This window comes from Fusarium sambucinum, chromosome I, assembly GCF_050947815.1.
Source record: "Fusarium sambucinum isolate potato_lamoka chromosome I, whole genome shotgun sequence".
Taxonomy (NCBI): domain Eukaryota; kingdom Fungi; phylum Ascomycota; class Sordariomycetes; order Hypocreales; family Nectriaceae; genus Fusarium; species Fusarium sambucinum.
In genome coordinates, this window is record NC_139294.1 from 5,007,370 (window position 1) to 5,032,254 (window position 24,885).

The 24,885-nt window shown below is 48.1% G+C and overlaps 9 protein-coding genes across 9 annotated transcripts; 7 read left to right on the forward strand and 2 right to left on the reverse strand.

Annotated features, from left to right (window-relative positions):
* Positions 1 to 434: 434 nt before the first annotated feature.
* Positions 435 to 1,579, forward strand: FSST1_004315 (DNA-directed RNA polymerase II core subunit RPB3; the record flags this gene model as incomplete). Its single annotated transcript, XM_083230478.1, has 3 exons — positions 435 to 506; positions 576 to 1,144; positions 1,198 to 1,579. The coding sequence occupies 3 exons, from the start codon at positions 435 to 437 to the stop codon at positions 1,577 to 1,579; spliced, it is 1,023 nt and encodes a 340-aa protein (XP_083087745.1).
* Positions 1,580 to 1,951: 372 nt separating this feature from the next.
* Positions 1,952 to 3,076, reverse strand: FSST1_004316 (mitochondrial carrier domain-containing protein; the record flags this gene model as incomplete). The annotated part of the gene is made up of 4 exons (XM_083230479.1): positions 1,952 to 2,033; positions 2,086 to 2,792; positions 2,845 to 2,849; positions 2,920 to 3,076. 4 exons carry the CDS (start codon positions 3,074 to 3,076, stop codon positions 1,952 to 1,954), a joined length of 951 nt encoding a protein of 316 aa, XP_083087746.1.
* A 695-nt stretch (positions 3,077 to 3,771) lies between these two features.
* FSST1_004317 (phenylalanine--tRNA ligase) lies at positions 3,772 to 5,290 on the forward strand (the record flags this gene model as incomplete). The annotated part of the gene is made up of 2 exons (XM_083230480.1): positions 3,772 to 3,889; positions 3,954 to 5,290. The coding sequence occupies 2 exons, from the start codon at positions 3,772 to 3,774 to the stop codon at positions 5,288 to 5,290; spliced, it is 1,455 nt and encodes a 484-aa protein (XP_083087747.1).
* Positions 5,291 to 8,266: 2,976 nt separating this feature from the next.
* On the forward strand, positions 8,267 to 9,034 carry FSST1_004318 (Calcipressin-domain-containing protein; the record flags this gene model as incomplete). Its single annotated transcript, XM_083230481.1, has 1 exon — positions 8,267 to 9,034. The coding sequence occupies one exon, from the start codon at positions 8,267 to 8,269 to the stop codon at positions 9,032 to 9,034; it is 768 nt and encodes a 255-aa protein (XP_083087748.1).
* Positions 9,035 to 9,419: 385 nt separating this feature from the next.
* FSST1_004319 (oxygenase MpaB family protein) lies at positions 9,420 to 11,029 on the reverse strand (the record flags this gene model as incomplete). The annotated part of the gene is made up of 3 exons (XM_083230482.1): positions 9,420 to 9,743; positions 9,844 to 10,602; positions 10,658 to 11,029. The coding sequence occupies 3 exons, from the start codon at positions 11,027 to 11,029 to the stop codon at positions 9,420 to 9,422; spliced, it is 1,455 nt and encodes a 484-aa protein (XP_083087749.1).
* A 1,473-nt stretch (positions 11,030 to 12,502) lies between these two features.
* FSST1_004320 (mitochondrial ribosome assembly protein RRG9) lies at positions 12,503 to 13,561 on the forward strand (the record flags this gene model as incomplete). Its single annotated transcript, XM_083230483.1, has 1 exon — positions 12,503 to 13,561. One exon carries the CDS (start codon positions 12,503 to 12,505, stop codon positions 13,559 to 13,561), a length of 1,059 nt encoding a protein of 352 aa, XP_083087750.1.
* A 561-nt stretch (positions 13,562 to 14,122) lies between these two features.
* FSST1_004321 (SDR family oxidoreductase) lies at positions 14,123 to 15,237 on the forward strand (the record flags this gene model as incomplete). Its single annotated transcript, XM_083230485.1, has 2 exons — positions 14,123 to 14,593; positions 14,647 to 15,237. The coding sequence occupies 2 exons, from the start codon at positions 14,123 to 14,125 to the stop codon at positions 15,235 to 15,237; spliced, it is 1,062 nt and encodes a 353-aa protein (XP_083087751.1).
* Positions 15,238 to 17,385: 2,148 nt separating this feature from the next.
* On the forward strand, positions 17,386 to 19,200 carry FSST1_004322 (uncharacterized protein; the record flags this gene model as incomplete). The annotated part of the gene is made up of 1 exon (XM_083230486.1): positions 17,386 to 19,200. One exon carries the CDS (start codon positions 17,386 to 17,388, stop codon positions 19,198 to 19,200), a length of 1,815 nt encoding a protein of 604 aa, XP_083087752.1.
* Positions 19,201 to 22,163: 2,963 nt separating this feature from the next.
* On the forward strand, positions 22,164 to 22,682 carry FSST1_004323 (uncharacterized protein; the record flags this gene model as incomplete). The annotated part of the gene is made up of 2 exons (XM_083230487.1): positions 22,164 to 22,272; positions 22,339 to 22,682. 2 exons carry the CDS (start codon positions 22,164 to 22,166, stop codon positions 22,680 to 22,682), a joined length of 453 nt encoding a protein of 150 aa, XP_083087753.1.
* Positions 22,683 to 24,885: the final 2,203 nt, after the last annotated feature.

The following is a 24,885-nucleotide window of genomic DNA, read 5'->3' on the forward strand; positions in this document are numbered from 1 at the left end:
CCGCAAAGTTATGAATTTCCTACTTTTAAGGTTGGGACTTTGGCGGGGAGGAATACCTATCGATCTTTGTAAAAGAAAAAGAACAGTGATCAGTAGTATTACCCCAGAAGTGAAGCTATCGATATTTTTTTCTGTTATCGCTGGAGTATCCTTGTTCATGCAGACCGATAAGAGCGGGATTACTAATGTTCCGCCACCGAGCCAGGTACAACAGTTCAGTAGATCGCATATGCAACTCTAAGGTCAGGGCTTCAGTTCGCATTGTTGCGAAAACTTACCCTCTTTGTTTACCTCCGCCAATTTCCTCGCCTTACAGAATTAAGCTCTAAAACACACACCCCACGTCTATTCCCAATTCCAGTTCCTACACCACGCGAATTTTCAACGATCTTCACTCGTCGTAGATACTTTTCGGCGCGCAGTTGCACAGTAATATGGACGGGATGGATTACGATCCCATGGTGATGGACGGGGAGCCCGAACAGCCCCAAGTGAAGATCTCTGCGGTAAGAGAAGACTCGCACGCCCTTTTTCTTTCGTGGCACACATAACTGATGTAACTTGATGCGACTCAGGCCGACCACATACATGTCGATTTCGAGCTTTCTAAGACGAACCTCTCTTTCGCCAACTCTGTGCGACGAATCATCCAGGCAGAGGTGCCTACAATCGCCATCGACCTGGTTGAGATTGAGACCAACAGCTCCGTGCTAGCTGACGAGTTCATCGCCCACCGTCTGGGTCTTATCCCCCTCGATTCAAAAGGAGTTGCCGAGCTCAACTACTCACGAGACTGCGAATGCGAGCAATACTGCGAACAATGCAGCGTCACTCTCACACTACACGCCAAGTGCACGTCCGACGAGATTATGAAGGTTTATGCGCGCGATCTAGTAGTCGATGGACGACATGGAAACTCGGTGGGAAGCCCTGTGATTATGGACCCCGAGGGGTATGGCTGCCTAATTGCGAAGCTTCGCAAGGACCAGGAGCTGAAGATCAGCTGCATTGCGAAGAAGGGAATTGCAAAGGAGCACGCCAAGTGGATGCCCACGTCTGCTGTCGGCTTTGAGTATGATCCTCACAACAAGCTGAACCACATTGATTGGTGGTTCGAGAACGACACAGATCCAGCTGTTGAATGGTAAGCATACCGGTTAGTCTTTATATGATACAAGGCTAACATGACGATCTTAGGCCCAAGAGCAAATACGCTCAGTGGGAGGATGCTCCCCAGGAGGGGGAGCCTTTCGATTATGATGCTGTACCCAACCGGTTCTACTTCGAGGTCGAATCATCAGGGAGCATGGGGCCTGATCAGATTGTGCGGGAAGGTATTAGAGTTCTACAGCAAAAGATCGGCGGTCTGCTCAAGGGACTAGATCCCAGAAAGTACGGCGGCGACGAGGCCGACTTTGACGGACCCCGAAGTCCAGACATGAACATGGAAGGGGGAACCACACCCTGGCAGGATGGAGGTTACACTACACCATATGGTGGTGGTGGCCAGACGGCATACGGAGGCGGCGGTATGACAGCTTACGGAACAACGCCATATGGAGGATCTTCGTGGCAGTAAGGGCGAGGGGCGTTAACGGGTAGAGCCATTCGTAATTGAAGACAATTTGGCGGTGTAAAGATCAATGGGGTTTGCAACAATATCAAAACGACTAAGCATAGCACAATCATAGAATGGATTAATTTCAAAAAGCAAGAATGTCGTAACGCACCCAGTTCTAGTATTGTGTGCATGCAGGAAATGCTAGCCTGCCAACCCTATCCCCTTCTATATGTTGAGTTGTATGGTATACAAAACATTTCTCTTGCAAGAGATGCTACCGGGAAGTCTCGAAATGCAAAGCAGAAATGACACAGTCACCGCTCTTGAGTGACAAAATGACAAAACACAACGCCGAAATATGCCCGTCTTCTCCGTGGTCTATAATGCCGCCTATAGGTTCGCGTCTAAGCCTTGCACCTTGCGGTATGCCTTGCGGTGCATTTCTAAGAAGACAAATGTACAGATGGTTTGGCTAGCAAGTGTTAGCTGGAAGAAAGTCTGAGTATGGGACAAGTTTAGCTTACGGTCCGAGTCTGAGGAAACTGGGAACCCAGCCCTTGAACATCCACATCAGGCCGTCAGTTCGATGAATATCGCGAATCAAATGCAGAACTCCGTGATCATGCGCCGAAGACATGACACGAGTTTTAATGACATCAACAGGACTTGTGATGGTAGCAGCGACAAAACCGGCGATGAACGAAGCGGTGAAGTGAGTCTTGAGGTTATCCTCCATGGGCGTATACTTGATCAGCAGACTCTTTGAAATGTCGTAGCTGGCGAGTTGACCGGCTGTCATGAACATGGCACGAGTACTGTTAGGTAGCCAGCCACGGAACAAGCTCTTGGGTCCTTCTTCACGCGCCATGCGAACCATCCCATCAAAAGCATGACGGTAGTTTCGACGCTCGGCTTGGGGAAGCGCAGCGTCGTGCTGCATGCGTACATTGAGTACATCGGCAAAGTTTCCAGCAATACCGCCTACAAAACCAGAACCAGCGGCGAGACCAACAAGAGTCGCAAACGATGGATCGCGGCCTCCGTTACGGCGTGTAATGCGCGTCTTTATCTCTTCGTAGACGCCGAACCGGACTGTAGAATACGACATCTGACGCAGTAGCGAGGCTGATATACCACTATAGAGACCGAGGGGGCCGTCATTGCGGACGATGTGGACGAATGTGCCGACCATGTTCTTGGGCGCATTGCCAGTGCGCATCTGAAGACGAACCTAGAGAGGGTGTGAGGAGTTGCTATACGCTCAGGAAGTTATATAGCTTTACCTTGACTATCAGGGACTCAATGTCAGCTCATGTTGATCGTCATGATAAGACAAGTGCAGCACACTCGAAACATACCTAGATCCAAAGGATGGGTTACGCAGGCAGCCATACTACTGGCACTTCCTCCGAACCAAAAAGGATATCGTATCATCGCCTTCTTCGCATCAGCCGTCGCCTTCGCAGGCGTCGTCGCCGCTGTGGGTTTGCTCATGGCCTCTTGAGCGGTGGCCATGACGTGCTGAGACTTGGTTTCAGAGACCAAGTCCGATCTAGGCTTGGACGGGGGGGAGGGAAGCGAATTTTTTAAACTTGGACTATCTAAAGTTAAGCTCTTGGATCAACGTCGATCAACTGCGGGTGCCATAGTACGGTGACCGACTGTCGAGATTGTGACAAAATGTGGGAACAAGAATGTTAAATATGATTAGGATAAGACGGTGCAAAAAAAAAAGTTCGGTTATTCTGACAACAAGGGTGTGTATGATGTACTTTGTACTACTACCTACCTACTAACTTTGCAACTCCGTGATCCTCAGCCATCTCTACTTCTCGTTGCTGTAAAACTTATCAATTGGCCCGGTGTTTAGCTATTGTAGCCGATGTATCGGAGCGGCATCGGCTGTCAAGTTACCGAGAGCAGGGGATATCATATCGTGGAATTCTGTTTTACGCTAGTTGGCAGCTGAGCTGAGACTTTGGAGAAGTTGGAGTCGTGTCTGGGTTGCTCCCATGTGAATTATATCCGGAGCAGCTGTAAGGCCGAGACCCGAACTTTTTTGCAGTTGTGGTGATACTGTGCGATCTCTCGTGGAACCATTCAGAACTCAGTCTTTCAGCTCCCCAAGAACTATTCAATTAGCCATTGGCATTTTTTGCGTGGCCCAGCCGGCCTGTAATGTAATTGACGAGCTTCAAAAGTTTTCAAAAATGAGACTCTACGTCCAGGGCATGCGATGCCTGGGGGCTTCCGCCCCACGAACCGTCCAGCTTTCCCGGAGCTCTGTACTGCTGCGAACAGCTTGCGCTGCGAGGGCCTACTCGTCGGGTCGGTCGTGTTCCAGTCAATCACTCGCATGGACGTCTCGCTGACTGGCTTGACCGTGTTGCAGTACCCCCGACGGGATCTTCAGGCTCCGTGACTGTCCGTGGACAAACTATAAAGACTGATCCGGAGTGGTTCAATGTGCCCAACAACGTTCTCGAGGCCACATCAAGGAAACTTCACCTACTCAAAGACCACCCAGTGTCTATCACCCGCCAGATCATCCAGTCCAACTTCCCCGAGCCAACTTTCAAGTATCACAATGAGTTCAGTCCGGTTGTGTCGACAAAGCAGAACTTCGACTCGTTAGGATTCCCTGTAAACCACCCCGGCCGGGCGTTATCCGATACATATTATCTCAACAGCGAAACACTCCTGCGAACACATACGAGTGCCCACCAGGCTGAAACTTTCCGGGGAAACGAAAGCGCCGGCTACCTTATCTCGGCCGATGTGTACAGGCGAGATGCCATTGACCGAAGCCACTATCCTGTTTTCCACCAGATGGAGGGTGCTATGTCTTGGGACCGTTCCAAGGTTCCAAACGGCGATGTTGCCGCGGTTGTGTGGAAGGATTTTGAAAAGCTGCCCGTCCATGGAGTCAAAGTGGACGACCCTAACCCTACTATGCACCCTGAGCGCAATCCTCTTCAAGATGCGCACCACTCGGCTGCTGAGGCCGAGGCCATTGGCGCTCATCTCAAGAGGTCGTTAGAAAACATGGTTGTCGACATCTTTTCTCGAGCCAAGGCTACTGCGCTCAAGGAGGACCCTAACTTTGTGGATGAGCCGCTCCAGATGAGATGGGTTGAGGCTTACTTCCCCTTCACCAGTCCCTCTTGGGAGCTGGAAGTCTATTATGCCGGAGACTGGCTTGAAGTTCTTGGATGTGGTGTTGTCAACCAGGATATCTACATCAATGCTGGCGTACCAAACCAATTAGGTTGGGCGTTTGGTATTGGTATTGATCGCATTGCAATGCTGCTGTTCAAGATCCCAGATATTCGCCTATTCTGGTCAAAGGACAAGCGCTTCCTGTCGCAGTTTGAAGGCGTTACCGACAACCTTGACAACCTCAAGCGTTTTGTCCCATTTTCCAAGTACCCTCCCTGCCCCAAGGACGTGTCCTTCTGGCTCAGCTCGACGACAGCAGCGGGTGGCAACACTAAAGGAACATTTCATGAAAACGACGTGATGGAGATCGTCCGCAACGTGGCAGGTGATGTGGTTGAGGATGTTCGGCTGATTGACGAGTTTACTCACCCCAAAACGGGACGCAAGAGCATGGCGTATCGCATCGTATACCGTAGTCTGGAGCGGACTCTGACTAACGATGAGGCTGTGGCTTTCCATGAAGATGTTCGTCAAGCTCTAGTCAAGGAGCTGGGTGTTGAGCTTCGATAGACTAAGCTCGAAGTGAGCGTAGATCAGTCAGGCTGATCTAACGTGTGGAGCTCATGATCAGCTTCACATGGTAGCCTGGACCCAGATCTTTAATGGAACTTGAGGCTGTATAATATATTGATGTATACTAGTCGTATCGCTTAGTGTCCTGAATGCAAGAATCGGCATGAAGACCTTGTGTTCACGGGCTGAGCTCTCTGACGTACTGAGTCAAACTACATTACCATCGGCTGTACTCAATAGCGTAGGCTCGCAAGCAAGTTGTGATGGTATATGAGAGCCGCTGCGCCATCAGTCAAATGATGGATGACCTTGATTCCCGCAATGGAGCATGAGACAATGTCAATAGCTAAGCCACATGGTATCATGCTGGAAGAATCATTCAATGGCTTTGCTTGAGTGACGTTGTTTTTCATCTGAGCCACGTTTGGCCCTTGCATTAAAGTGAGCTGCCTCCCGATGGGGCGGTATCGAGATGACGAGACAGGACAGGGGTGATGGGAGTGGCTTGTGCGTTGTGGCGTTGGGTCCATACGTGGCGTTAACTTCCGGTAATTTTGTTGAAGTTACCTCGATACTGAGAGTTTACTTCACTTAGTAGGTACCTATAGGAAGTAACTGACGGTGGAATATAATTTGGCTTGCTTTATTAACCAACATAAAGTCTAGATATGCCCTATAATAAGCATACACTGTAGAATGATGGGCTTTCAATGTGTTGCGATACTAAGTACCCATTTGTTAAATTGGTACTACCCATGTTTAACGGGAAGGGCAATATACTGAATGCTAGACCCTCGATGTCGAGATTTTAACTTGCAGGTCTGCTATATAACAGACAATACATCAAATATCGTCAAAAGTACTTTACGGTGCTAACTATTGGCTTCCGCGTTGGGAAGGTATAGCATCACTGTTTCGACTTTAGTTAGCGTTCTACTGTGCAGGGTCTCTGTTTTCTGCATGTCACTGCTAAAGGCAGGGAATATAGGGATGCAATGCTTGGCAATGATGTGGCGCTGGGGTCGATTAAGGTAAGGAAGTGTATTGCTATGTTTTAGGATATTATCAATAATGTCAAGGAGAGCATTGCCATGTTGGCTTGAGGCGCATGGAGTTCACTTAGTCAAAGGCAAGTTTCTCGGCCTGGGAAATTGGTCCCACGACTCAACGTCCAGATAAGTTGCCTCTTGCCCGTAATAAGATGTGGATTGCAGAGTTGGCAAAAGTGACGACATTGATGATACTCACGAAGGATAGCCAAGGCCTCACTCACAAGGACCCGCTCGGTAAAGAATACTCCATATTCCGAAGCTGGGGCTATCGTTAGTCTATCGGCTTCGGGAAGACCCAATCCCCCAATACTACTCTCCTAGTTTGGTCTAGTACGAGGGCGGGTGTCTACCACAATCTCGTTAAAGAGGATACGACTGTATAGCCACTGGGCAGAAGCTGAAGCTTTTGATACAGCCCGGAAAGAGATTGAAGGCTTAGAAACTGGCACGGACATCGGATAAGCTTAGGACATCACAGGACAACAAAACACAGGCTAGGTTAGGTATTCGGGAGTCTCGGACGGAGATGGACTAAGGTTGTTCGGAGGCGGCAGGATGGGAATGTTTTGTTATTGTTTCTCTCATCTCCTCTTGCACAGCCCCCTTCGGAGTTTAGAGAGTGTCTGTGAGCTGTGACTGGCTGCGCCTGATTTGCAGTTGCGGGGGATCCTTGCGGTTAGATAGGAATTCTGGGAGTCTGTCTATCTAGGTAGCTGGGACAGATAGTATTCTCATAAAATTGCGGTAGTTGTTGTTCATTCCAACTTGAAAAAGTTGTGTATCAAAGCCGGGGGGCATAGGCAATGGGTGCATATCAAAGACACAAACAACAAGAATGTAAGTCCTTTCAAAGAAAAACCATGCAGTCCCTTTGATAGTAAAAGTATGGACGTTGATACATTGCATTAGTGTCATGCAGCTTCACAAGGGTGAGTGTGTCAAACCCCAATAAGGGATTGGTTCTTGACGGACGATCCATGAGCGATAAAACAGTAAATGGCTTGAATCGGTTTGAAGATGAGATTTTGTGACATACCAAATTTGATACACCAAGGCTGTGTGTGATGCGACAACATGACAAGTCAGAGTTGATACTCTGCCCGTAGTCTATTGCCTCCAAAACTTGACTTGATAGAGTTTACTCAGCCAAGGTACGGGTAGTCGAGAACTGTTCCTGGCATGACAAACTATAATATTATGGAGACGGAACATGAGTCGAGAACGACATTGGCATTTTTGAACCTTAGATTATCAAACACAGCCTTCCTAAATCTCCTTAACAAAAAATCTAGTCCGAGGTAATTGTAAAACAGTAAGAAGAAGGAGGAGGGGAAAAAAAGCTTAAGGTTCTGGCCCCAGACCAAGGACCCAAGGAATCGCCATCGCCATATCCGTGTAGAGAGGTTTCCAATCAACAGATGACGCCCCATTCGCTGACGAAACAAAAGAATGGGGACCTTGCAGATGCACTGCCCCGGGCCTCCAAGAACAGTGGAGTGGAATCCTTGTAGTCTAGGTACCGCTAGCCCTGTTTGGGGCCCGCTCTACTCTGTACGTGGCCACTGGATCATAGTGTACGAGTCCATAGCAAAGTCCCCAGCCGCCGAGAGGCTTAGAGGTAGTCGTCGTGTTGCAGCGCTTGGAGAATATGATGGAAATACTTCTAGTACATAATAGCCACCCGTTCGCACATTTTGTTTCTATCATCCCAACTCACTCAGACACAGACAACAAGGAACAAACAGTTATACAGTCTTCTCACGGATACCATCATAAACAACAACAAAAAGATCGACAGGATCACCCGGCAGATCCTACACTTTCCATAAATCTACACTACCTCCTACTATATACTTTGAGAGCCAGCCAACAACTGCTGCTCTACTCACCTTCCCATTTTACAATCACAACCACATTCAAAATGGAGACCTCACCGCAACACTCACGATCTGCCTCTTCCGCCTCGCGCCGGTCAAACCGTTCAAACCTTTCTCTCGACCTCTCCAACCTTCCCGCCATGACCCCGCCTACACCTCCATCAAACACTCTTCTCTTCACCAACCTCACCGACCTAGCCATCTTCCTCCCAGAGAACCTTGAGGTTATCCGCGACCTCATCACCCACTCCGCTCCCATCCACGCTTTTGCGCCCCTAAAATCCTTCCGTCGCATCGTCGTCTCCTTCTTTGACGAGCAGGCCGCCATTGCCGTCCGCCAGGTCTGGGATAACGAGGCTATCATGGGCCAGCAGTGCCGTGTCTACTTTGGCATGCCCACTCCTATCGACAAGCGCGATGAGCATCTCGCCCTTCCTGACGCTGGCAAGCTCTTCTTCATCTCTCCCCCACCTAGCCCTCCCCATGGTTGGGAGATGCGCATGGAGGATGCGCCCAACAAGCTCGTTCACGCTGAGGATCTCGCCGAAGCCCTCGCTAAGTTGCACCACCGTCCCGGACCTATGGACGAGGACCAAAACTCGCCTGTGACTCCCCACGACTCTGCTCTACCAGGTCGCACACGCTCTCGCTCTTCCACTCTGATCTACAAGCCCGAAGACAAGAGCAGCATGCCCGCTGTCATTGTTGATGACATGACAGATGAGCCTATCGAGTACAGCCCTGTGGAGCAATCCAAACCTATTATGGCGCATACTGCTCGACCTCCTGTCGAGCTGATGCACCACGCCTAAGCTGGACACAGATTAATGAACATTGTTGCTTTTACTTTGGCGTTTAAGGGTACACATTATGGGATTGGGGGCTGGTGATGGCATGATTGAACTGTCTGTCTACCTAGGGCTACAACGGAGCATTTCATCCTCTTAAGCATGGACACTACAGGAGTTGGTAAAATACATTTTTCATCGGTTTATCATTATGGAAACAAATCGAGTTAAACGCGCCATATTGTTGGCATTTGCTCGGCTGGCACAGTTGTATACTATAGCTAGTTGATTAATACTAGTTCTGAACACAGAATTACACCACAACGCATCCAACTTGACAATTTTCAATCATGCCTTAAATGAACTACTTTGCAAACAAAACCGCGAGTCAAATGATCAACACCTGATACTAATCAGCCCAGACGAGGCTTTGCTGCGCTAAGACAGCCGACAACAGATGGCGCGGTACACTCGATACGCCTACGAATCTAATGAGGCTCACCGCCGCCATGGCCCCAGCAACTGACCCAACTACAAGCACTGCCTTCTTTAAGGCGATTGAGATTTTTGAGTTATTATCTGAGCCTGACACTTTCGCCTCTTGTTCCGCGCCTATGCCCAACTCTGTAAGCATGCCGATACGTGGTAGATACTGGAATTCAAATATGCTTGATTTGCCCAGACCGCCCGCTTTTGTGTTGTGAATCATAAAGTTGGCAAAGTATTTGAATTTCTGTTGGGTGTGTGTTAGTGACTATGATCACAATTGGGAATGAGGCTGAATACAACATCAAAGCAGGCTGACTGATCGGGGACCTGGAAGGTATACGTACTCGTTCTCGTTCTTTTTGCATATGAGTCGGCAGCCAGGGATAACTGTAACTCAGGAAGAAGAAGAAAACGCACTGGAGCCACACAACAGCACGGAAGCGCCAGCCTGGCTTTTCAATTCCAAGTGCGCCAGCCAGCTGATCCCCATTAAGCTTATACGCGTGGGCTGCAAGAACCTCTCGGGGTAGATTCAGTGGTGGAGCTCTAGCTTCTGCTGTTAGGATATTGTTTGCGAGAATCTGTGAGTTTGTTGACGGGGCCACTTCAGATACTGAGATGGACTCCCATAGAACCTTGGCTCGTTCTGGTGTGGCCATCCAGTCCGTCGGTGTTCCTAGAAGATATCCGACATATCGCCATAAAGCGATGTAATCAGCAGTTTGCTGGCTGTTCAGATAGATTCCTTGTCGAGGAAGAGCAACGAAAACAATAGCCACCGAGTACACTGCAATAGTGCCGATCGTGTGTAAGTCGTTGATGGGCACTCCCCACTTCTCCATATCAAAGTATCCTGGATTTCGTTGTTCGAGTTGCATAAGTCGTCTTCTGACTGAGGCGTGCAAGAGCCTCACTCGCACTGAGGATATGTACCCCTTGCCACCAGGTTTTATTGAGTCAATGTCTTCGACAACTTCCATAAAATGCTGCAGAGTTTCCAAGAGGCGGCGTCTAGTGACGTTGACACCGAAACCTCCTGTTCGAGAAAGAGTCTCGACGACTCGGTATGCGCCCATTCCGCCCAAAAGTGACTGGTACAAGAGCTTTAAGATTGTTAGCAAGATGCCGCATTATCAAGAAGAAATAGTCATGGCTGACCCCAAAGAGAATCTGGCCGCTAAACTGATACACCACCTGCTGTCCCCGCTCGATCTGCTCCCAATCAACCCATTCAGGAACTGTAGAGACTTCTCTCCATAGCTGACCCAAGACCTGATCTGAATTGGCATGTTTACTCAAAAGCTCATAAAGGTCTACTTGTCCTGGGCCTGAGCCATGGGGACACTTCCACCCTTTGGAGCTAGGCGGAGAGAAGTAGTCCAACCGATCCAAGGCATCTGTAGCTAGCTTGTCGTATGAATACAACATATGATTAATTTCTGGCCCAGTCTGATGATTGCAAGTCCAGTTAAACTTGTGGCCCCAAACATCTCTCGCGTCGGTGAAATCTTTGGAGTAGTAATGATCCATGATATCGATGTGGGTATATTGAACAAAACAAGGATTGGTGCCCACAGCGAAGGACGGACAGACCCTTAAAAGCAAGATTCCCTTCTATAAGAGAAAGACCTTGACAAACTGATGACGAACATGATCTGATACATGACGACGAAGACTTGTTGGTAGTGAACACTCTGAACAACCCAACTCCTTGACAAATAGTGGCACAGCATCATGAACTACTTCCCTGCCACTTGAATTGGCATGTTGTTGGTGCATGAAGAAGCGGAACAAAGAAGCCGACAAGTCGTCACGATTGCTCTCAGATAGTTGCAACCAGTATAAATCACATACAGATAAATTTCAACGAAAACATTCCTGAGGGTTGTCGAACAAAGACTAGAGGCAGTGTGGAGGATCATGAAGCACCTATCATGACAACTGCCGAGTCTCGCACATGCATTGCACTTCATCTTAGCTTAAGCACCAAGCAAGTATAGTTTGATAATATGAATCAAAAGTAAAAATCCCATTCTCTTAGATGTTCTTGAAACTGGGATCGTGATGAGAAACTGGTACCTGGACAGTCAACTCCTCATGGGTGGTCACTAACCACTTACCTCTTTTGTCATCCCGTTGTTAGCGAGCTGGGTAGACTCTTCCGAACCAATCCCATAAATAAAAGTCTGACACGCCGACTTGGCATTTGTAGTCTTCCAGTGAAGACATCAGTGTGGTCGAGGAAAGGTTTATTCGACTTCCATATGGTGCACAACCCTGCCCACTTCCTCAGGGCATCAGAAACATTGGCCGCTGGCAGCATAAGGTACGAAATTAATAGCTCAGTTTATGCTCCTTGGAATTGGCTCTTAGACTGCTTGTTTTTATACCCTAAGACTAAGAAGGCCAACTTTTCTGCTACCCACTAGTCTAGTCTCTGACGGATGTTCAATGACCACGACATCGAAACGACATCGTTTATGTAGATCAACGGTGACGAGTTACGCTTGTCAAAACTGGAATTTTATACCAGTCCGGTGGTCTGACAATGCCAGCATGAATAGTGTTGTTCCTTGAAAGACGATGACGACTATATAGTTGATAGATTGTGTATGAGTCTCAATGAATGACAGCTGTCACAGGTAGCACGCGTATTTTATTTAGTACTCACAGACTTGAGTGGTTTTTTAAAAGTGATAACTAAGAAACGTCGTTTAGTCTTCAAATCTTTAAAAAGCGAATAGACATTGAAGATTTAGATTTAGATTTGTAACTTGTTTTGCTGGAGTGTCGTATCTTTGGTGTTGGTACCGGGTAGGTAGCTGGTAAAGCACTGTAAAGCGGCTCAATGAAAATCCGGACAATCTCCGATTTTCACGGCCCCACCTTCGGACCCTTGATCCATCATGGAAAGCCTCTTTTGCCTGTGGCTTGAATTTGGTTCGACTTTTCTCAATATTCATTCATTCTCTTGATCTACGGCTGCTGGCTCACTTTGTCATGATGAGTTGCACATGTCGAGTCACGCCCTTGAAAATATTCGTCCAGGGATTATCTCAAGTTCACAGACTTGAGGCTTCACCCTCGCTTATTCGCTTTCCAATCCGTACCCGTCCGGCACTTCAACAGAACAACTTCTTCGCACGACAAGCTCGATCTCTACACTTTTCGAAAAATCTCAGTCAAGATGCTTCTGGCGCAGAAGCCGCTAAGGAAATTGAGGCAGTGGATGACAACTCCCCCAAAGATCCAGACGAGACACTTCAAGTGAGAGAAGAACAGTCTACCGCCAATGTCGAGGCTCCGGATTCTTGGAAAGCTATACCAAGCACTAGCGAAAAAGCCCCAAAGCGAAAAGAGGACAGACTAGAAAGAAAAGTACGAACGGCATATAATCGTGGGGAAAATAATTTCAATGCTCCAGGCACTTTTGGCGCATTCGACAAAGCGGCAGAAACCAAGAAACCACGTATCAAAGGCCCTTCCTCCAACCAACCACAATCTGGGGCAGCCTACTGGAAAGCTCAAAAAGCAGCTCTCAAGGAAAAGTTCCCCGAGGGCTGGAGACCGCGAAAGCGTCTCTCACCCGACGCCCTGGCCGGCATCCGAGCCCTCAACGCTCAATTTCCCGACGTTTACACGACAGAGGCCCTCGCAGAAAAGTTTGAGGTGACGCCAGAGGCAATTCGTCGTATCTTGAAGAGTAAATGGCAGCCCAACGCAGTGGAGGAGGAGTCACGACAAGAGCGCTGGTTCCGTCGCGGAAAGGACGTTTGGGAGTCGCGAGCTGCCTTGGGTATTAAGCCTCCACAGAAATGGCGACGCGAGGGTATTGTGCGAGATCCTAGTTACCATGACTGGAAGAAGGAGGCGGTCCAGAGAAACAAGACTATGGCTGAAAAGGACGATTGGGAGATCAAGCGAGGTTATAGTCCTCGGGTCAAGCGGACTTCGGCCCCTGAGGATGCTTATACCCCAAGGGTTACACGAGAGAGGAAAGGTACCTATACTCCCCGATCCAAGGGTACTTATACTCCTCGATCTGGAGGAGGGGATGCTTAAAATGACCAACGTACGATGAGCATGATGATGATATTTGCATATAGACCGGCGCTGGTGGACTGTACCATAGTTGTAAACTTACTCTACTATTCAAATGTAACATGATGAGTTTGAGCCAAGCCTCCAGGCGAGTCTCCATCATAAACTTCAGGAAGTGCCTGGATTGAGCTTCAGACGAATTTTCCGGTCTTATAAACAAATCCGAAACGACTTGGCTAGTCTAATATCACATTCGAGGTGTTTCTACCAATAGTCTGGTTCATTGCCCGTTGTCGATTTTACCCCTTTGTCAATAGAGGCTCTTGACTTGGCGTGGGTTCATGGTTATGAATGACAGGGATTTGTTTGGAGGGGGCGCTTAGAGACGCATATGGTTTCACTGCCACATGCTAACTACCTAACTAACGTAGAATTCAACCCTCACCACTCTGGCCTTTTATTTTTCTTCTTCTTCTTCTTGAATTCAAAAACTTTGATCTTTACTTTCACATTCTTTCAACTGTTCTGCAAACACTCAACTTAATCATCTAATTTGCGTCTACATCCCTCTAATCTCACATCATGCCCGCTCAATACCCGCGGCCTCCACAGCGCGAATCATGGTTTGCGCCGCTATCCATTGACCTCGTCCTCAAGGTTCTCAACACAACTCTTCTGCACCCTTTTGTCTGCTGGATTATTCCACTGTGCTTCCGCGCGCAGACAGTGAAGTGGGAGGCCCCGCCTATGGTGGCCGCCATTGCGTGGGCTACCACAATCACGCTTTTCTGGATGGCAAATGTGATCAACCAGCGCATCGCTCATGGCATCCCACGTGAAGTGGATCTTAGCGAGGAGGTTATCGTCATCACTGGAGGTGCTAGCGGGCTGGGTCTGCTCATTGCTGAGGTGTATGGCATGCGAGGCGCGACAGTGGCGGTGTTGGACGTGAATGGGATGGAGAACACGGAGTCCAGAGGTGTTACGTACTACAAGTGTGATGTTGGTGACAAGGAGCAGGTCGCCAAAGTTGCCCTCGAGATCGAGAAGGATGTAAGTTGACAAGTTTACCAAGACGGCGCAATCGTTGCTAACCCATACCTCAGCTCGGTACGCCAACTGTACTTATTAACAACGCTGCTATTGTTGTTGGCAAGACTCTCTTGGATCTCTCCATGGACGAAATCGACAAGAGTCTCACAACCAACCTTCTTGGACCCTTCTACTGCCTAAAGATTTTCCTACCTGCTATCATCCGTGGTGGAAATGGCGGTACTATAGTCAACGTTTCCTCAGTCATTGGAACCGTCGGCGCTGCACAATTAACCGACTACGCCGCCGCAAAGGCCGGCCTTACAGCTCTGCACCGCTCCCTAACGGCCGAGCTACGAGAAAGCCATCCCGAGATCCGAACCGTGCTTGTAACTCCCGGCCAAGTGAGCACGCCGCTATTTTATGGGGTTCAGACGCCCAACTCCTTTATTGCACCTGTCGTTGAGCCCGTGGATGTTACGAAGGAGATTGTCGCGGCTATCGATAGCGGAAAGGGTGCTACTGTTGCGATGCCCTTGTATGCTCGATGGGTAGACTGGCTTAACGTTTTACCAGTTGGAGTGCAAACTATTGCACGTTGGGTTGCAGGCGTGGACCGGGGAATGAAGACGTTTGTCGGGAGACAGGGACAAAAGCTGGAGTGAACTTGACGCCGGCGTCTGGATACAAGAAACACAGCCTGTCTAGATGTAGAATTTACAAAAGACTTTTGGCCATAGTCTCTTCACCTCCTAGGGACGTATATCATGGTACCTATGGTATAGATACGATGTGCTTGAACATTTGATTGGCGCATAAATATGTCTGACATGTCTTGTGCAGTTCTCCAGTCGTGCTACCTGAGAAATCATATCCTAGGCCATAGATGCATCATGGGTGACAGGATAACTACACAATAGGCTGCGCAGTTCGGAGTTCGCATGTGCTATGCCCGACTGGACAGGAATATGACCAGGAGTAGAAAACCACCAAGGGTTTGAAGGATGGAATAGGATATGTGCAGCTCTGCGGGCGCTGTCTAAGAGTCAAATGGCTGTTGGTCATGCCCTGTCTCTTAGTTTTGCCAACAAAGGGTTTGGAATATCAAAAGGATGAACGAGCCTGTAAAGCGTTGGTTGCACCAGGATACATACAGTTTATAGCCTTTACGTGCAAGACATGTCTCAGAGTCTGGGGTTTTGTTGCCACAGTCAGGTGAAAGCGTTGACATTGCGCCCGTTATTCGGTGAGTTGTCAAGTCTGAGGTTTCATAGAATGACCCGAGAGTCTGGAAAGTTTTGCTGGTTAGGTCTAATTCTTTACTCGAAAGTAACCCTAAGCTAAGCGTAAACTTGCTGTTTCTGATGAGAGTTTGTAGGCTTAGTACATGAACTAGAACCTGGAAGGCATCTCTTGGTTGGAGGCTGGAAGCTGTGATGGGGAAGAGGTGGGGCTCCGGACCCCTTGTTTGGCGGGGGAGAAACAGCGACCCGACTGACCCCAGAACGTCATCCAATGTCACTTGCTGTTACCCTCTCTTGAGGTTCCTACGCCCGCTGAGCTGCAAAGAATGATCGAGTTTGTGAATCCGCCAACATCCAACATCCAACATCCACATGTCATTGACTGACAACGACGCCGCTTTGAGCATCTAGGCGAGGATCCAGGTCCCTTTCTTAGGGATATACTTTGTCGTGCTTACAATCCATCAACAACAACTATACAGGTAGGAAGGATATCAAAGACGTTACTGATATGCTGTAATAGAAGAACTGAGAATATCTAAATCAATGCAACATGAGCACGCGACATTTAAACATAAGCGACCCCCTTCTCCTACTGCACGATTAATTATAAATCGAGGCCGGCCTCGGTACCGATGACCCGTTGCAATCCATTCATACGCCCGCTGATGTCGTTACGCCCGCTATTGGACCGACTGTAGTACCAACAGATCAGAGTCCAAGTGTTTACGAACTGATTGATAATTCATCATCAATCAATTCAAACCGAATCAGGCGGGGAGGAAAGACGCAAACAATACAGCCACTGTACTCTCATTTCTATGATACTCAAAGCCAAGTCGAATTCATCCCAAGTCGATCTTGAACAGAGCCCGAGCAAGAGGCAGGCCTTATCTGCGCCCGTCCTTCAAGACCTCTCCCCACCAATCACGCTGCCATCCATCACATCCTGCACCAGCCCGCAGCCACGAGCCGACAATCCCACTTTACTGCAGAGATAAGCGTTCTTGGGGGTTTCCACGCCCTTTTTTACTGCTACTCTCTACCTTACTTTATTCGCTTGCTACTGCAACTGCATTTATCATCGCAACTCTACCTCTACTTTCGCCCTCAGCTCGCAATTTTTTGACCTCCTCCAATCCTGTCAGTTTTGTTCTGGACCTAGTCTAGCCATGCCATGCCACGAATCATGAAGCGAGCCCTGATCCTTGGACATCCATCCTCTTTCCCACATACACTACATTGAACTGAACTTAATCATATGAAACTACTCATGTCCCCTGTTCCCGAGCTGTCAACCGTCTCGCTAAACCCTTTGACTTCCCGTCCGTGGACATTGCAATCTAAGACTTGAACTCGACTTAACCCCAGCTTGGTTCTACTTGAGCTTTGGTCACTGAGACATACGCCTGGCCGTGTCTTAGAGTAGCTTCGACCTCAACTACATAACTATAACCCTGCGCCCAAGCTCTGTTCTCACTGCTACAGATGCAGGTCTAAACTACGACCACCGCACCGAAAGGGGCTTCCTTCTATTCATAATCTGAAATCAATTGAAACGAATTGACAATGGGACAGTGGTGGGTTGATTCCCGCATCGAAGCCACCGTCACTCGGTCCTACGTTGTTAGTCAACTTCTTCCTGATGAGGTTGAGCGCTTAGATCGCCCTGTTGCCTTTGGTGGTGAGGATCTAACTGAGCGCACATATTGGGAAAGCATTCGGAATGATGCGCCTCGTCTGTTCCTCATCCTTGTTGACCTCGGTGTTCCTGATCAGATCTTCGGTGTTGTTGACGATGGTTGGGACGACGCTGAGCTTCCGATTGCCCTCGAGGACGTGGACCGACTGTTGTTGACCGCCACCCGTGACGAAAAGGTAGAGAAGAAGTTTTACCAGCGCCAGTTCCACTTCCTCTTGAAGCCTCTGCAACGTGGGAATCATGTAGCATATAAGGACAATGAGGTAGTGCCGCTAGACGTCGTTGAAAAACCTTCGCTACCCACGCACAAGTCAAACGGGCATGACAAGGTCAGACTCCCCAATATTCCAGGGGAAATATTCTCTAGACGACGATATGTGCTGGGTAATGGGCCTGGTGCCATTTTGATGCAGGACTTTCTTGATGCAATACATGGAATCAAGGGTCTGCAAAACGAACACATGATCTCGTACTGGGCGTCTTATACACAACACGGCTATGGATACGTTCTCTTTACGCCGTCCAGTGACTTCACCCTCAAGTCGTTTCTGGCCACAACGCCTTCACAATTCAAGAATCTCGCCAAAGCTCGTCGAAGAGAGCTCATCATGAATTGGATACTTTGTCTCGTCGATACGCTCTGCGACTTTCACAGCAAGAACCAGTCCCATGGATACATCAAACCTTCAACCATCTTCTTCACCAACCAAAATCACGTCTTCTTTTCCGATTCGACTCGACTCACACCTGATAGTGTGATTCTTCACACTGATAAATCGTCATTCGATCGCGAACGGTACGACTATGCAGCACCAGAACTATGGTCTCGACCTCCCGGGGCAACAAGCCCGTCGAACAGATACACGCCGGCCGATGAGAGCCATTTCGGAATGATACAGACATACGACCCGAATGGCTCACCAAATACCATGTTCATCGCCCCAAGTCCTCAATTTAGCGGCCAACAAGCCGACATCTTCTCAGTCGGCTGCATAATATTGGAATTGCTATCATATTTGGTTAAACGAACATCAAGCAAATTTGCGAGCTTTCGATCAGCTAAACATAAGACAGCTGGCCGTGGTGGCGCAGTACTTGATACATCTTTTCACAAGAACCTTGGACAGGTTGAACTGTGGATGTCAGGTCTTGCAAAAGACGCAACTCGAAAGTCGACATCTACCAAGGATGGTGCGAACATCCTCAAAGGTGTTCACCCTATGTTGCATGTTGTGACGGGCATGCTGGCGACGAACCCATATGATCGGCCACCCGCTATCGAAGTACAGCAGCGTGTCTACCAGATTTTAACCGATGTTTGCAACATTTCAGAACCACACTGCGTGCATCAATATTCCCAGGATCTCGAAGCGTCATTTGGCGGACTGCAAATTCATTCGATGGGCGATGGCACCGTCGGCAGCCTGCCAGGCGGGTCTAATACTACGTACGGAACACCAAGAACATATCAGCACAGTCGAAATGGCAGCAGCGGGGGATATTCGCAAGTGAGTCGCACGACAGGCAGTAGCGAGGCCGACATGGAAGCAATACACCAAGTAGGATCAGTTGGTCTACACCAAGTACGAACGCAAAGCTCATGGCCACGCAATGTGGCATATTCACAATACGCAGGAGTATCGCAATACTCGGCAGGTCAATGGGACAGTCACACTGCATGACAATGTTGAGCAATTACGATGAGCGAGTGAGGGTGGAGCTTTTTATTAGGATCGGACGCGAAACACGATGGTTATTAGGACCTACAGATATTGGTTGCATTCTTATGCACAAACCGTACGTAGATTGGGGTTCATCTTCTTGAGGCAGGAGCAGTCATTTGACAGCCAACACCTGGTGGCTGGCGTGCTTACATGAATGGTTTTACTTGTTGAAGCAGGGACAGGGACAGGGACAGGATATGAAAAGTAAAAGTCAGTTACAATCAGCTTCGGATTACACTTGGTGCTTCAAGGTATATTGATGGAATCTATGGAATTATGTACGATTCATGATTGAATGAAATGTCAAGTTCGTCCTATTTCAATTCCGATTAAAATATCACTCGTTGGCATGTGTTTAGTCAATTGCCTCATGTTGGTTGGACGAGTGTTTGAGACATTAGCAAGCGGGAGTATGAAACGTGGAAGAAGATTCGAGACCTTTACGATCTGACTAATAGGAAGCAACAGCTAATTACCAGCGTGACAACGTTGAGGGGACGTAGCCCTGTTATAGAGTCGCGTATGATACTCTGAAAATTGCGATAATACTACTCATTGTAGGTACATTGCAAAGGCAAAATCGGTTCGGGCCCTACCGATTTAAGGGATCATGCAAGGCCGTTTCAAGACATGGATAGGACCCTGAGGAGTCAACAAGAGAAGATGAACTGACGTTAGGAGATGCCAAGACAAATGATGCAAGCCGCGCACTGCACTTTTCTGGCATATTACCAGATCCAGATGAAGATCAACATTATACAACTCTGTTTTTTCCTTTTTCCCCGATGCATTAGTCAAGTCACTCAGTGGTGTATCTACCGCGTAGAAAAGAAAGGTTCCCTGGATATTCTCGACGAATCGGCGTAATAGTGGAACTCGCCAAAGTTTTTCTAGGAGCGTACGTCATGGGTACCCGGGAATGTGGGGGAAAGGACCGTGGTCCAGATGGAAGAGGAGTAGAAGAAAAAATACATGTTCAGGAGAGGAGAAAGAGGAGAAAAATATCTTGGGTAGAGGAGAAGATCAAGAACGTGCGGTTATCGCGGAGACACGGGGAATCCACTACATACCTACCTTGGTAGAGAAACAAGAAAAAGACGATGAGGGGTTTTGTTTTGTCTTACTATACTTTGGACCCCATCCTTGGTTTCTTGTTAGAACAGTTGGCACCAAACAGTTTACTGGACAGTAACTGTCGGTCCGTAGAAATAGTGACCTCTAGCTGTGTCAGTATGTACTAACCCACTGCTGGGTAATCCGTTCAGTTCAGGGGCATTGTGGCAATGGAGGTCTAGTGCCAGCTGGACCTGATTGTGTCTCAGCATGAGTCAACCGACGAGGTTTTCAGAATGAAGACCAGAATTAGAAGCTGCCTTAATCTAGATCGCGATGTGAACGGATGTCACGATAAAGGACAACAAAAGATGTAAGACAGATGGAGAAATGCCCGAACATTGAGTGTATCGTCAATACGTATCCAATGCAACTCAGCGTTGCATTGGAGTAACCCCTGCCCTGCTTGAGCCCCTGTGAATTGCAAGCTCTTTGCAGTCACTTTGCAGTCACTGCCCATGCAAGGCTACCCGCAGAGAGGCAGAAGCAGACCCAAGTTTATCAAGCTCGACAACAGGGGAATGGAGCTCAACAAGATGCAACTAACAAAGCTCTGCGTTTCCCCAATGGAAAAGACCTTTAACTTTTAGACTAGGGGGTGGCAAGAACAAAGTTTGCAGGTTTCTCCCTCACACCAAAGCGGTTTTCTAAGGGGCTTTTGGGCCAATCAATAACCAATCGGTGAGTGCTGATTTATCGGGAAGACCTAGAGGGCGAGGCAGAAGCAGAAGAGGGCAAGAGCCTTCCGAAAGAAACTTGCCTTGTCAATATTCTCCACTTGAGCTAAAGTTGCTGTAATGCAGCGCAGCGGGTGCAGCACATTTTCAGTGGATGCATGCGCAGTTTTGTACCAGTACGTACCTACTGAAGGTATCCCCCGAATCAAAGAATTAAGTCCATCGAGGTACAGTACCCTCTAGGGAAGGGGGAAAGGATGGGCACTCAGGATCTACTCGGATGGACTTGCAGGGGGTTGTGATAATGAGCTTAACGGAAGGGACAAGGCAAGGCAAGGCAAGGTCATGTCGATTTGATGAACAGGAGGTAATAAAGCTTTGAGCTCTCTGTTACCAAACATCCATGTCTTGAAAAGAAATAAACAAACTAGACCATCCCCCGTCAATTGAAACCTATCTCATCCATTCATCTTCACATTGTTCGTCAACGAAAGTCCAACGTCAACACGATCGACCTGCATTCACTCTTATTCTCTTATCAGCTTCAAGAAGGAATCAAGTCAAACAACCCCCCACGATTAAGATCACAGTCACACACACACACAAGCAAGCACACCCACCCTCAAAAAGCACACTTGACGCGTGGCCGACCGGGCCGCTACTGCAAACTTGTACTCGCACTACGCCAATCGTCGACCTTTTGGCGTGCTATTTACGGCTTTTCCTTTTTTTCGTTCTTTCTCCTTCTCAGCTTGGGCTCTGTTGGAGAGGGGTGTGCAACAAACGAAACGAGGCTGCCTCTACCTGAGCCAAAAAGCCGACAAGGACGAAAAACAACAAGAACCGCTTAAGCTTAACTACAACTCTACAACCCTCTTTTCTTCCCTTGTCTCTCTCTCATTCCCAAAATTCGGTCGCTTCTCTATTTTTTGGTATCTATCGAGAGGATCGAACCAACTTGGGGGAAAGGAAAATAATAAGAGAACAAAGTTAATCGTTGGCTGCGTCGATCGATCGTTTGCGACGAGGCTTTGAAAAAAGGAAAACTCTCTTATCGGATTTGCTTTTATACAACGCCATCAGTCACTTTTCTGGAAGAAAGAGAAACGGTTGAGTTTGTTCTCCATCAAGATGCGCTCGCCACTATTCTTCTTGCTCTGCGCATTCATGTCTTTCGCAATCGCTGCTGAAGTGCACATGTCTGGTAACAGAGCTCCCACATCTCAATTTGCAACACATGGTAAGTTTTGACAGATTATTCCCTTGCAAATCACTGCGAGACCGTTTAGGTACTTACCATTACAAGGTGTTGCATCCCAATTACCCTGTCGCGACCAGGCCATCCACACCCAAGACCGCGTCCGCGCTCGACAAGCCGCCCTATCGCAGATGCTCGACCATAGCGCAAAAGCATCAATCGTCGAGACCGCATCTGTCAACGTCAAAGCGTTTGCCAACGGCGGTATGAGCTTTCTATTCGGCTTGGCATCCTCATCCAACGACGTTCTCGACTATATCAACAATGGTACCACTGTATTCTCAAGAAGCGTCACCGGTGAGGAAGGCAGCGCGGCTTCAGGGCGCAAGCATGTTGCTTATACCAGCATTGCCCTCGTTCTCGTCATGCTCTTTTTCGCTGTGTGGATGTAAACGAATTGAGGCTAGGAACTCTTCGACACGGTTCCACGACACGATCCTTTTTGCTACTCTTTTTCGCGCGCAACCTTTTATGATACCCCTACCGGATTTGGCGTTTTATCTGGGTCGGCCTTTTATTTACTTTTTGCATCGGTACATACACAATACTTTCTACTTCTCTAAGGGGATGCTGGTTCATGGGTTTTTGGAGAAAACCGTTCCTTGTTTGGGAAGAAGCTCGCAGCTGTGCTGCATCTGCATTCGTCGAGATGGATGCATGGATGGGTGAACGATTACGGTTTTGATAATAATGATGGCTATGTAATGACGTGTTTGGCATATGGGATGGGACGAACAATGCATCAATGGTTGAAATACACTCGGGGGACATACTCATAGACATGGATAAGGCACGAATCGAGTAAGGAGCTGCATACAGTTCTTGATTGTTTTGGATAATAGAGTTTGAAGGCTGAGGTCAATTCTTATTGCAGACAATATCGATAATACATTCTGAATTAACTCGATCTGGCCATTTCATCTCCCTATGGCCTAAGTCATGATAACAACAGCCACGGGCATGATAAACAAGCTTGGATCGAAGAATGCATGACACGCACTTGACTTGACCACTCCGACTTCTCCAAACCTGACCCCTGTATGGACCGCCTCGCCAGTCTTATCGCCGTGAAACAACCTGGTGATCATCGCTCTTGGCATGGAGTGCTTGCGCAATGATGTCTGTACACTGAGACAGCCATCTGCAGCACACATCGTGCCATCTGGGCAACATCCTCCACCGAGGTCTCTGCCACACTGCGTCGTGTTGACTGCGCACGCTGCGGGATGCTCCTCGTCGACAATGCATTCGTCACTCTGAGCGCAGCAGTAAATGCCCGAGGGCGAGAAACGCGTCTGCGTGTGGTGGCAGACTTTTAGCGGCGGGCAGCATATGTCCTAAACTAGGTAGTCAGTCTCTCTACTAGCCTCGAAGCTTGTGTTTGAGGACGAAGATGAAACGTACCGGCCGAGAGAAGGCTTGGCAGTCTTGAAGCTGGGCACCACAGGCCTGGGAGGGCGGGTGGTGAGGTTCTTCTTTATTCATCTTGTTGTCATGAGTCGCCTGTAGAAAAACCTGCTCTTGCGCCGAGACGAGGTTTGGCAGGTTTTCGGACGAGTGCTCCTAGTGCCCGTTTGTAGTTTCGAACACGACTATCACGGCGACTATGACCACGACGATGAAGAAGATGGAAAAGGCAACCATCAAGGCATATCGGATCCTGTGGTCGAGGCGGTGTTCCGATGTACCCCAGGGAGTTCGGGTGTGAGCTCGGCACTGGTTTCTGTCAACCATTAGGAGCGTTGGGTACAGAGATTGAGGGAGATGGTTTCTAGGATACATAGGACAAGGGTATTCTTCATTATGTGATGGATGATGGGGAGTTTAGATCAGTGACGGAGTTGTGTAAGTGATTCATCTCTACAGGTGCATCGAGTAGAAGGCTCCTTCCATAAATTGCAGATAACCTTCAAGCGACCTTCAACTTCAATCATAGGTGGAGCCTGCTCGAGTATGACAACAAAACAGAACAATTTGAGCTTTGTAATCGATCATTAGTGCAGACTCATGTAATCGAGTCAATTGAGATCAGCATCTTATTCAGTGAGTAGATGGGTATATAAGCTAGCAACGCGCTGTATAACCGCAACCAGGCAATTTGTGATATGCGAGAGACATGAATGCGATGTTGTTAGAACTAGATAAGAATAGTGTATTACATCCTTAGACGACCAGAAGGAGTCTCCTCTGAATTATAGATTCGGGCTAAGTGACATTTTATAAAACGGCCGACAAATACATGGTATGAACCAATAGCATCCATCTATAACTCAAGCTGATTGTTGTATAGCTATTCGCGGACAGTTGTGAATGAGTTTGTTTACATTACTTTGTTTTTTTTGTACCAGTGTTGCTCAACTTGCGCATGTCAAGCGGAGAAGGTTTGTCTGATAAACTTATTCATGTTTAAGCCAAGGAGCGTCTTTGCTCTCGAGCCAAGCAAGATGATGGCTTTTCATATCATTTTTGTCCTCTTATTATATACAATTGGCGAGAATGTAGGTAAGTACTAAGCTTTGATGATCGGTTTTACATTACAACCTACTCAATCTCTGTATTGATAGGCGCGCAATTCTAAAATGTATTCATAGTCTC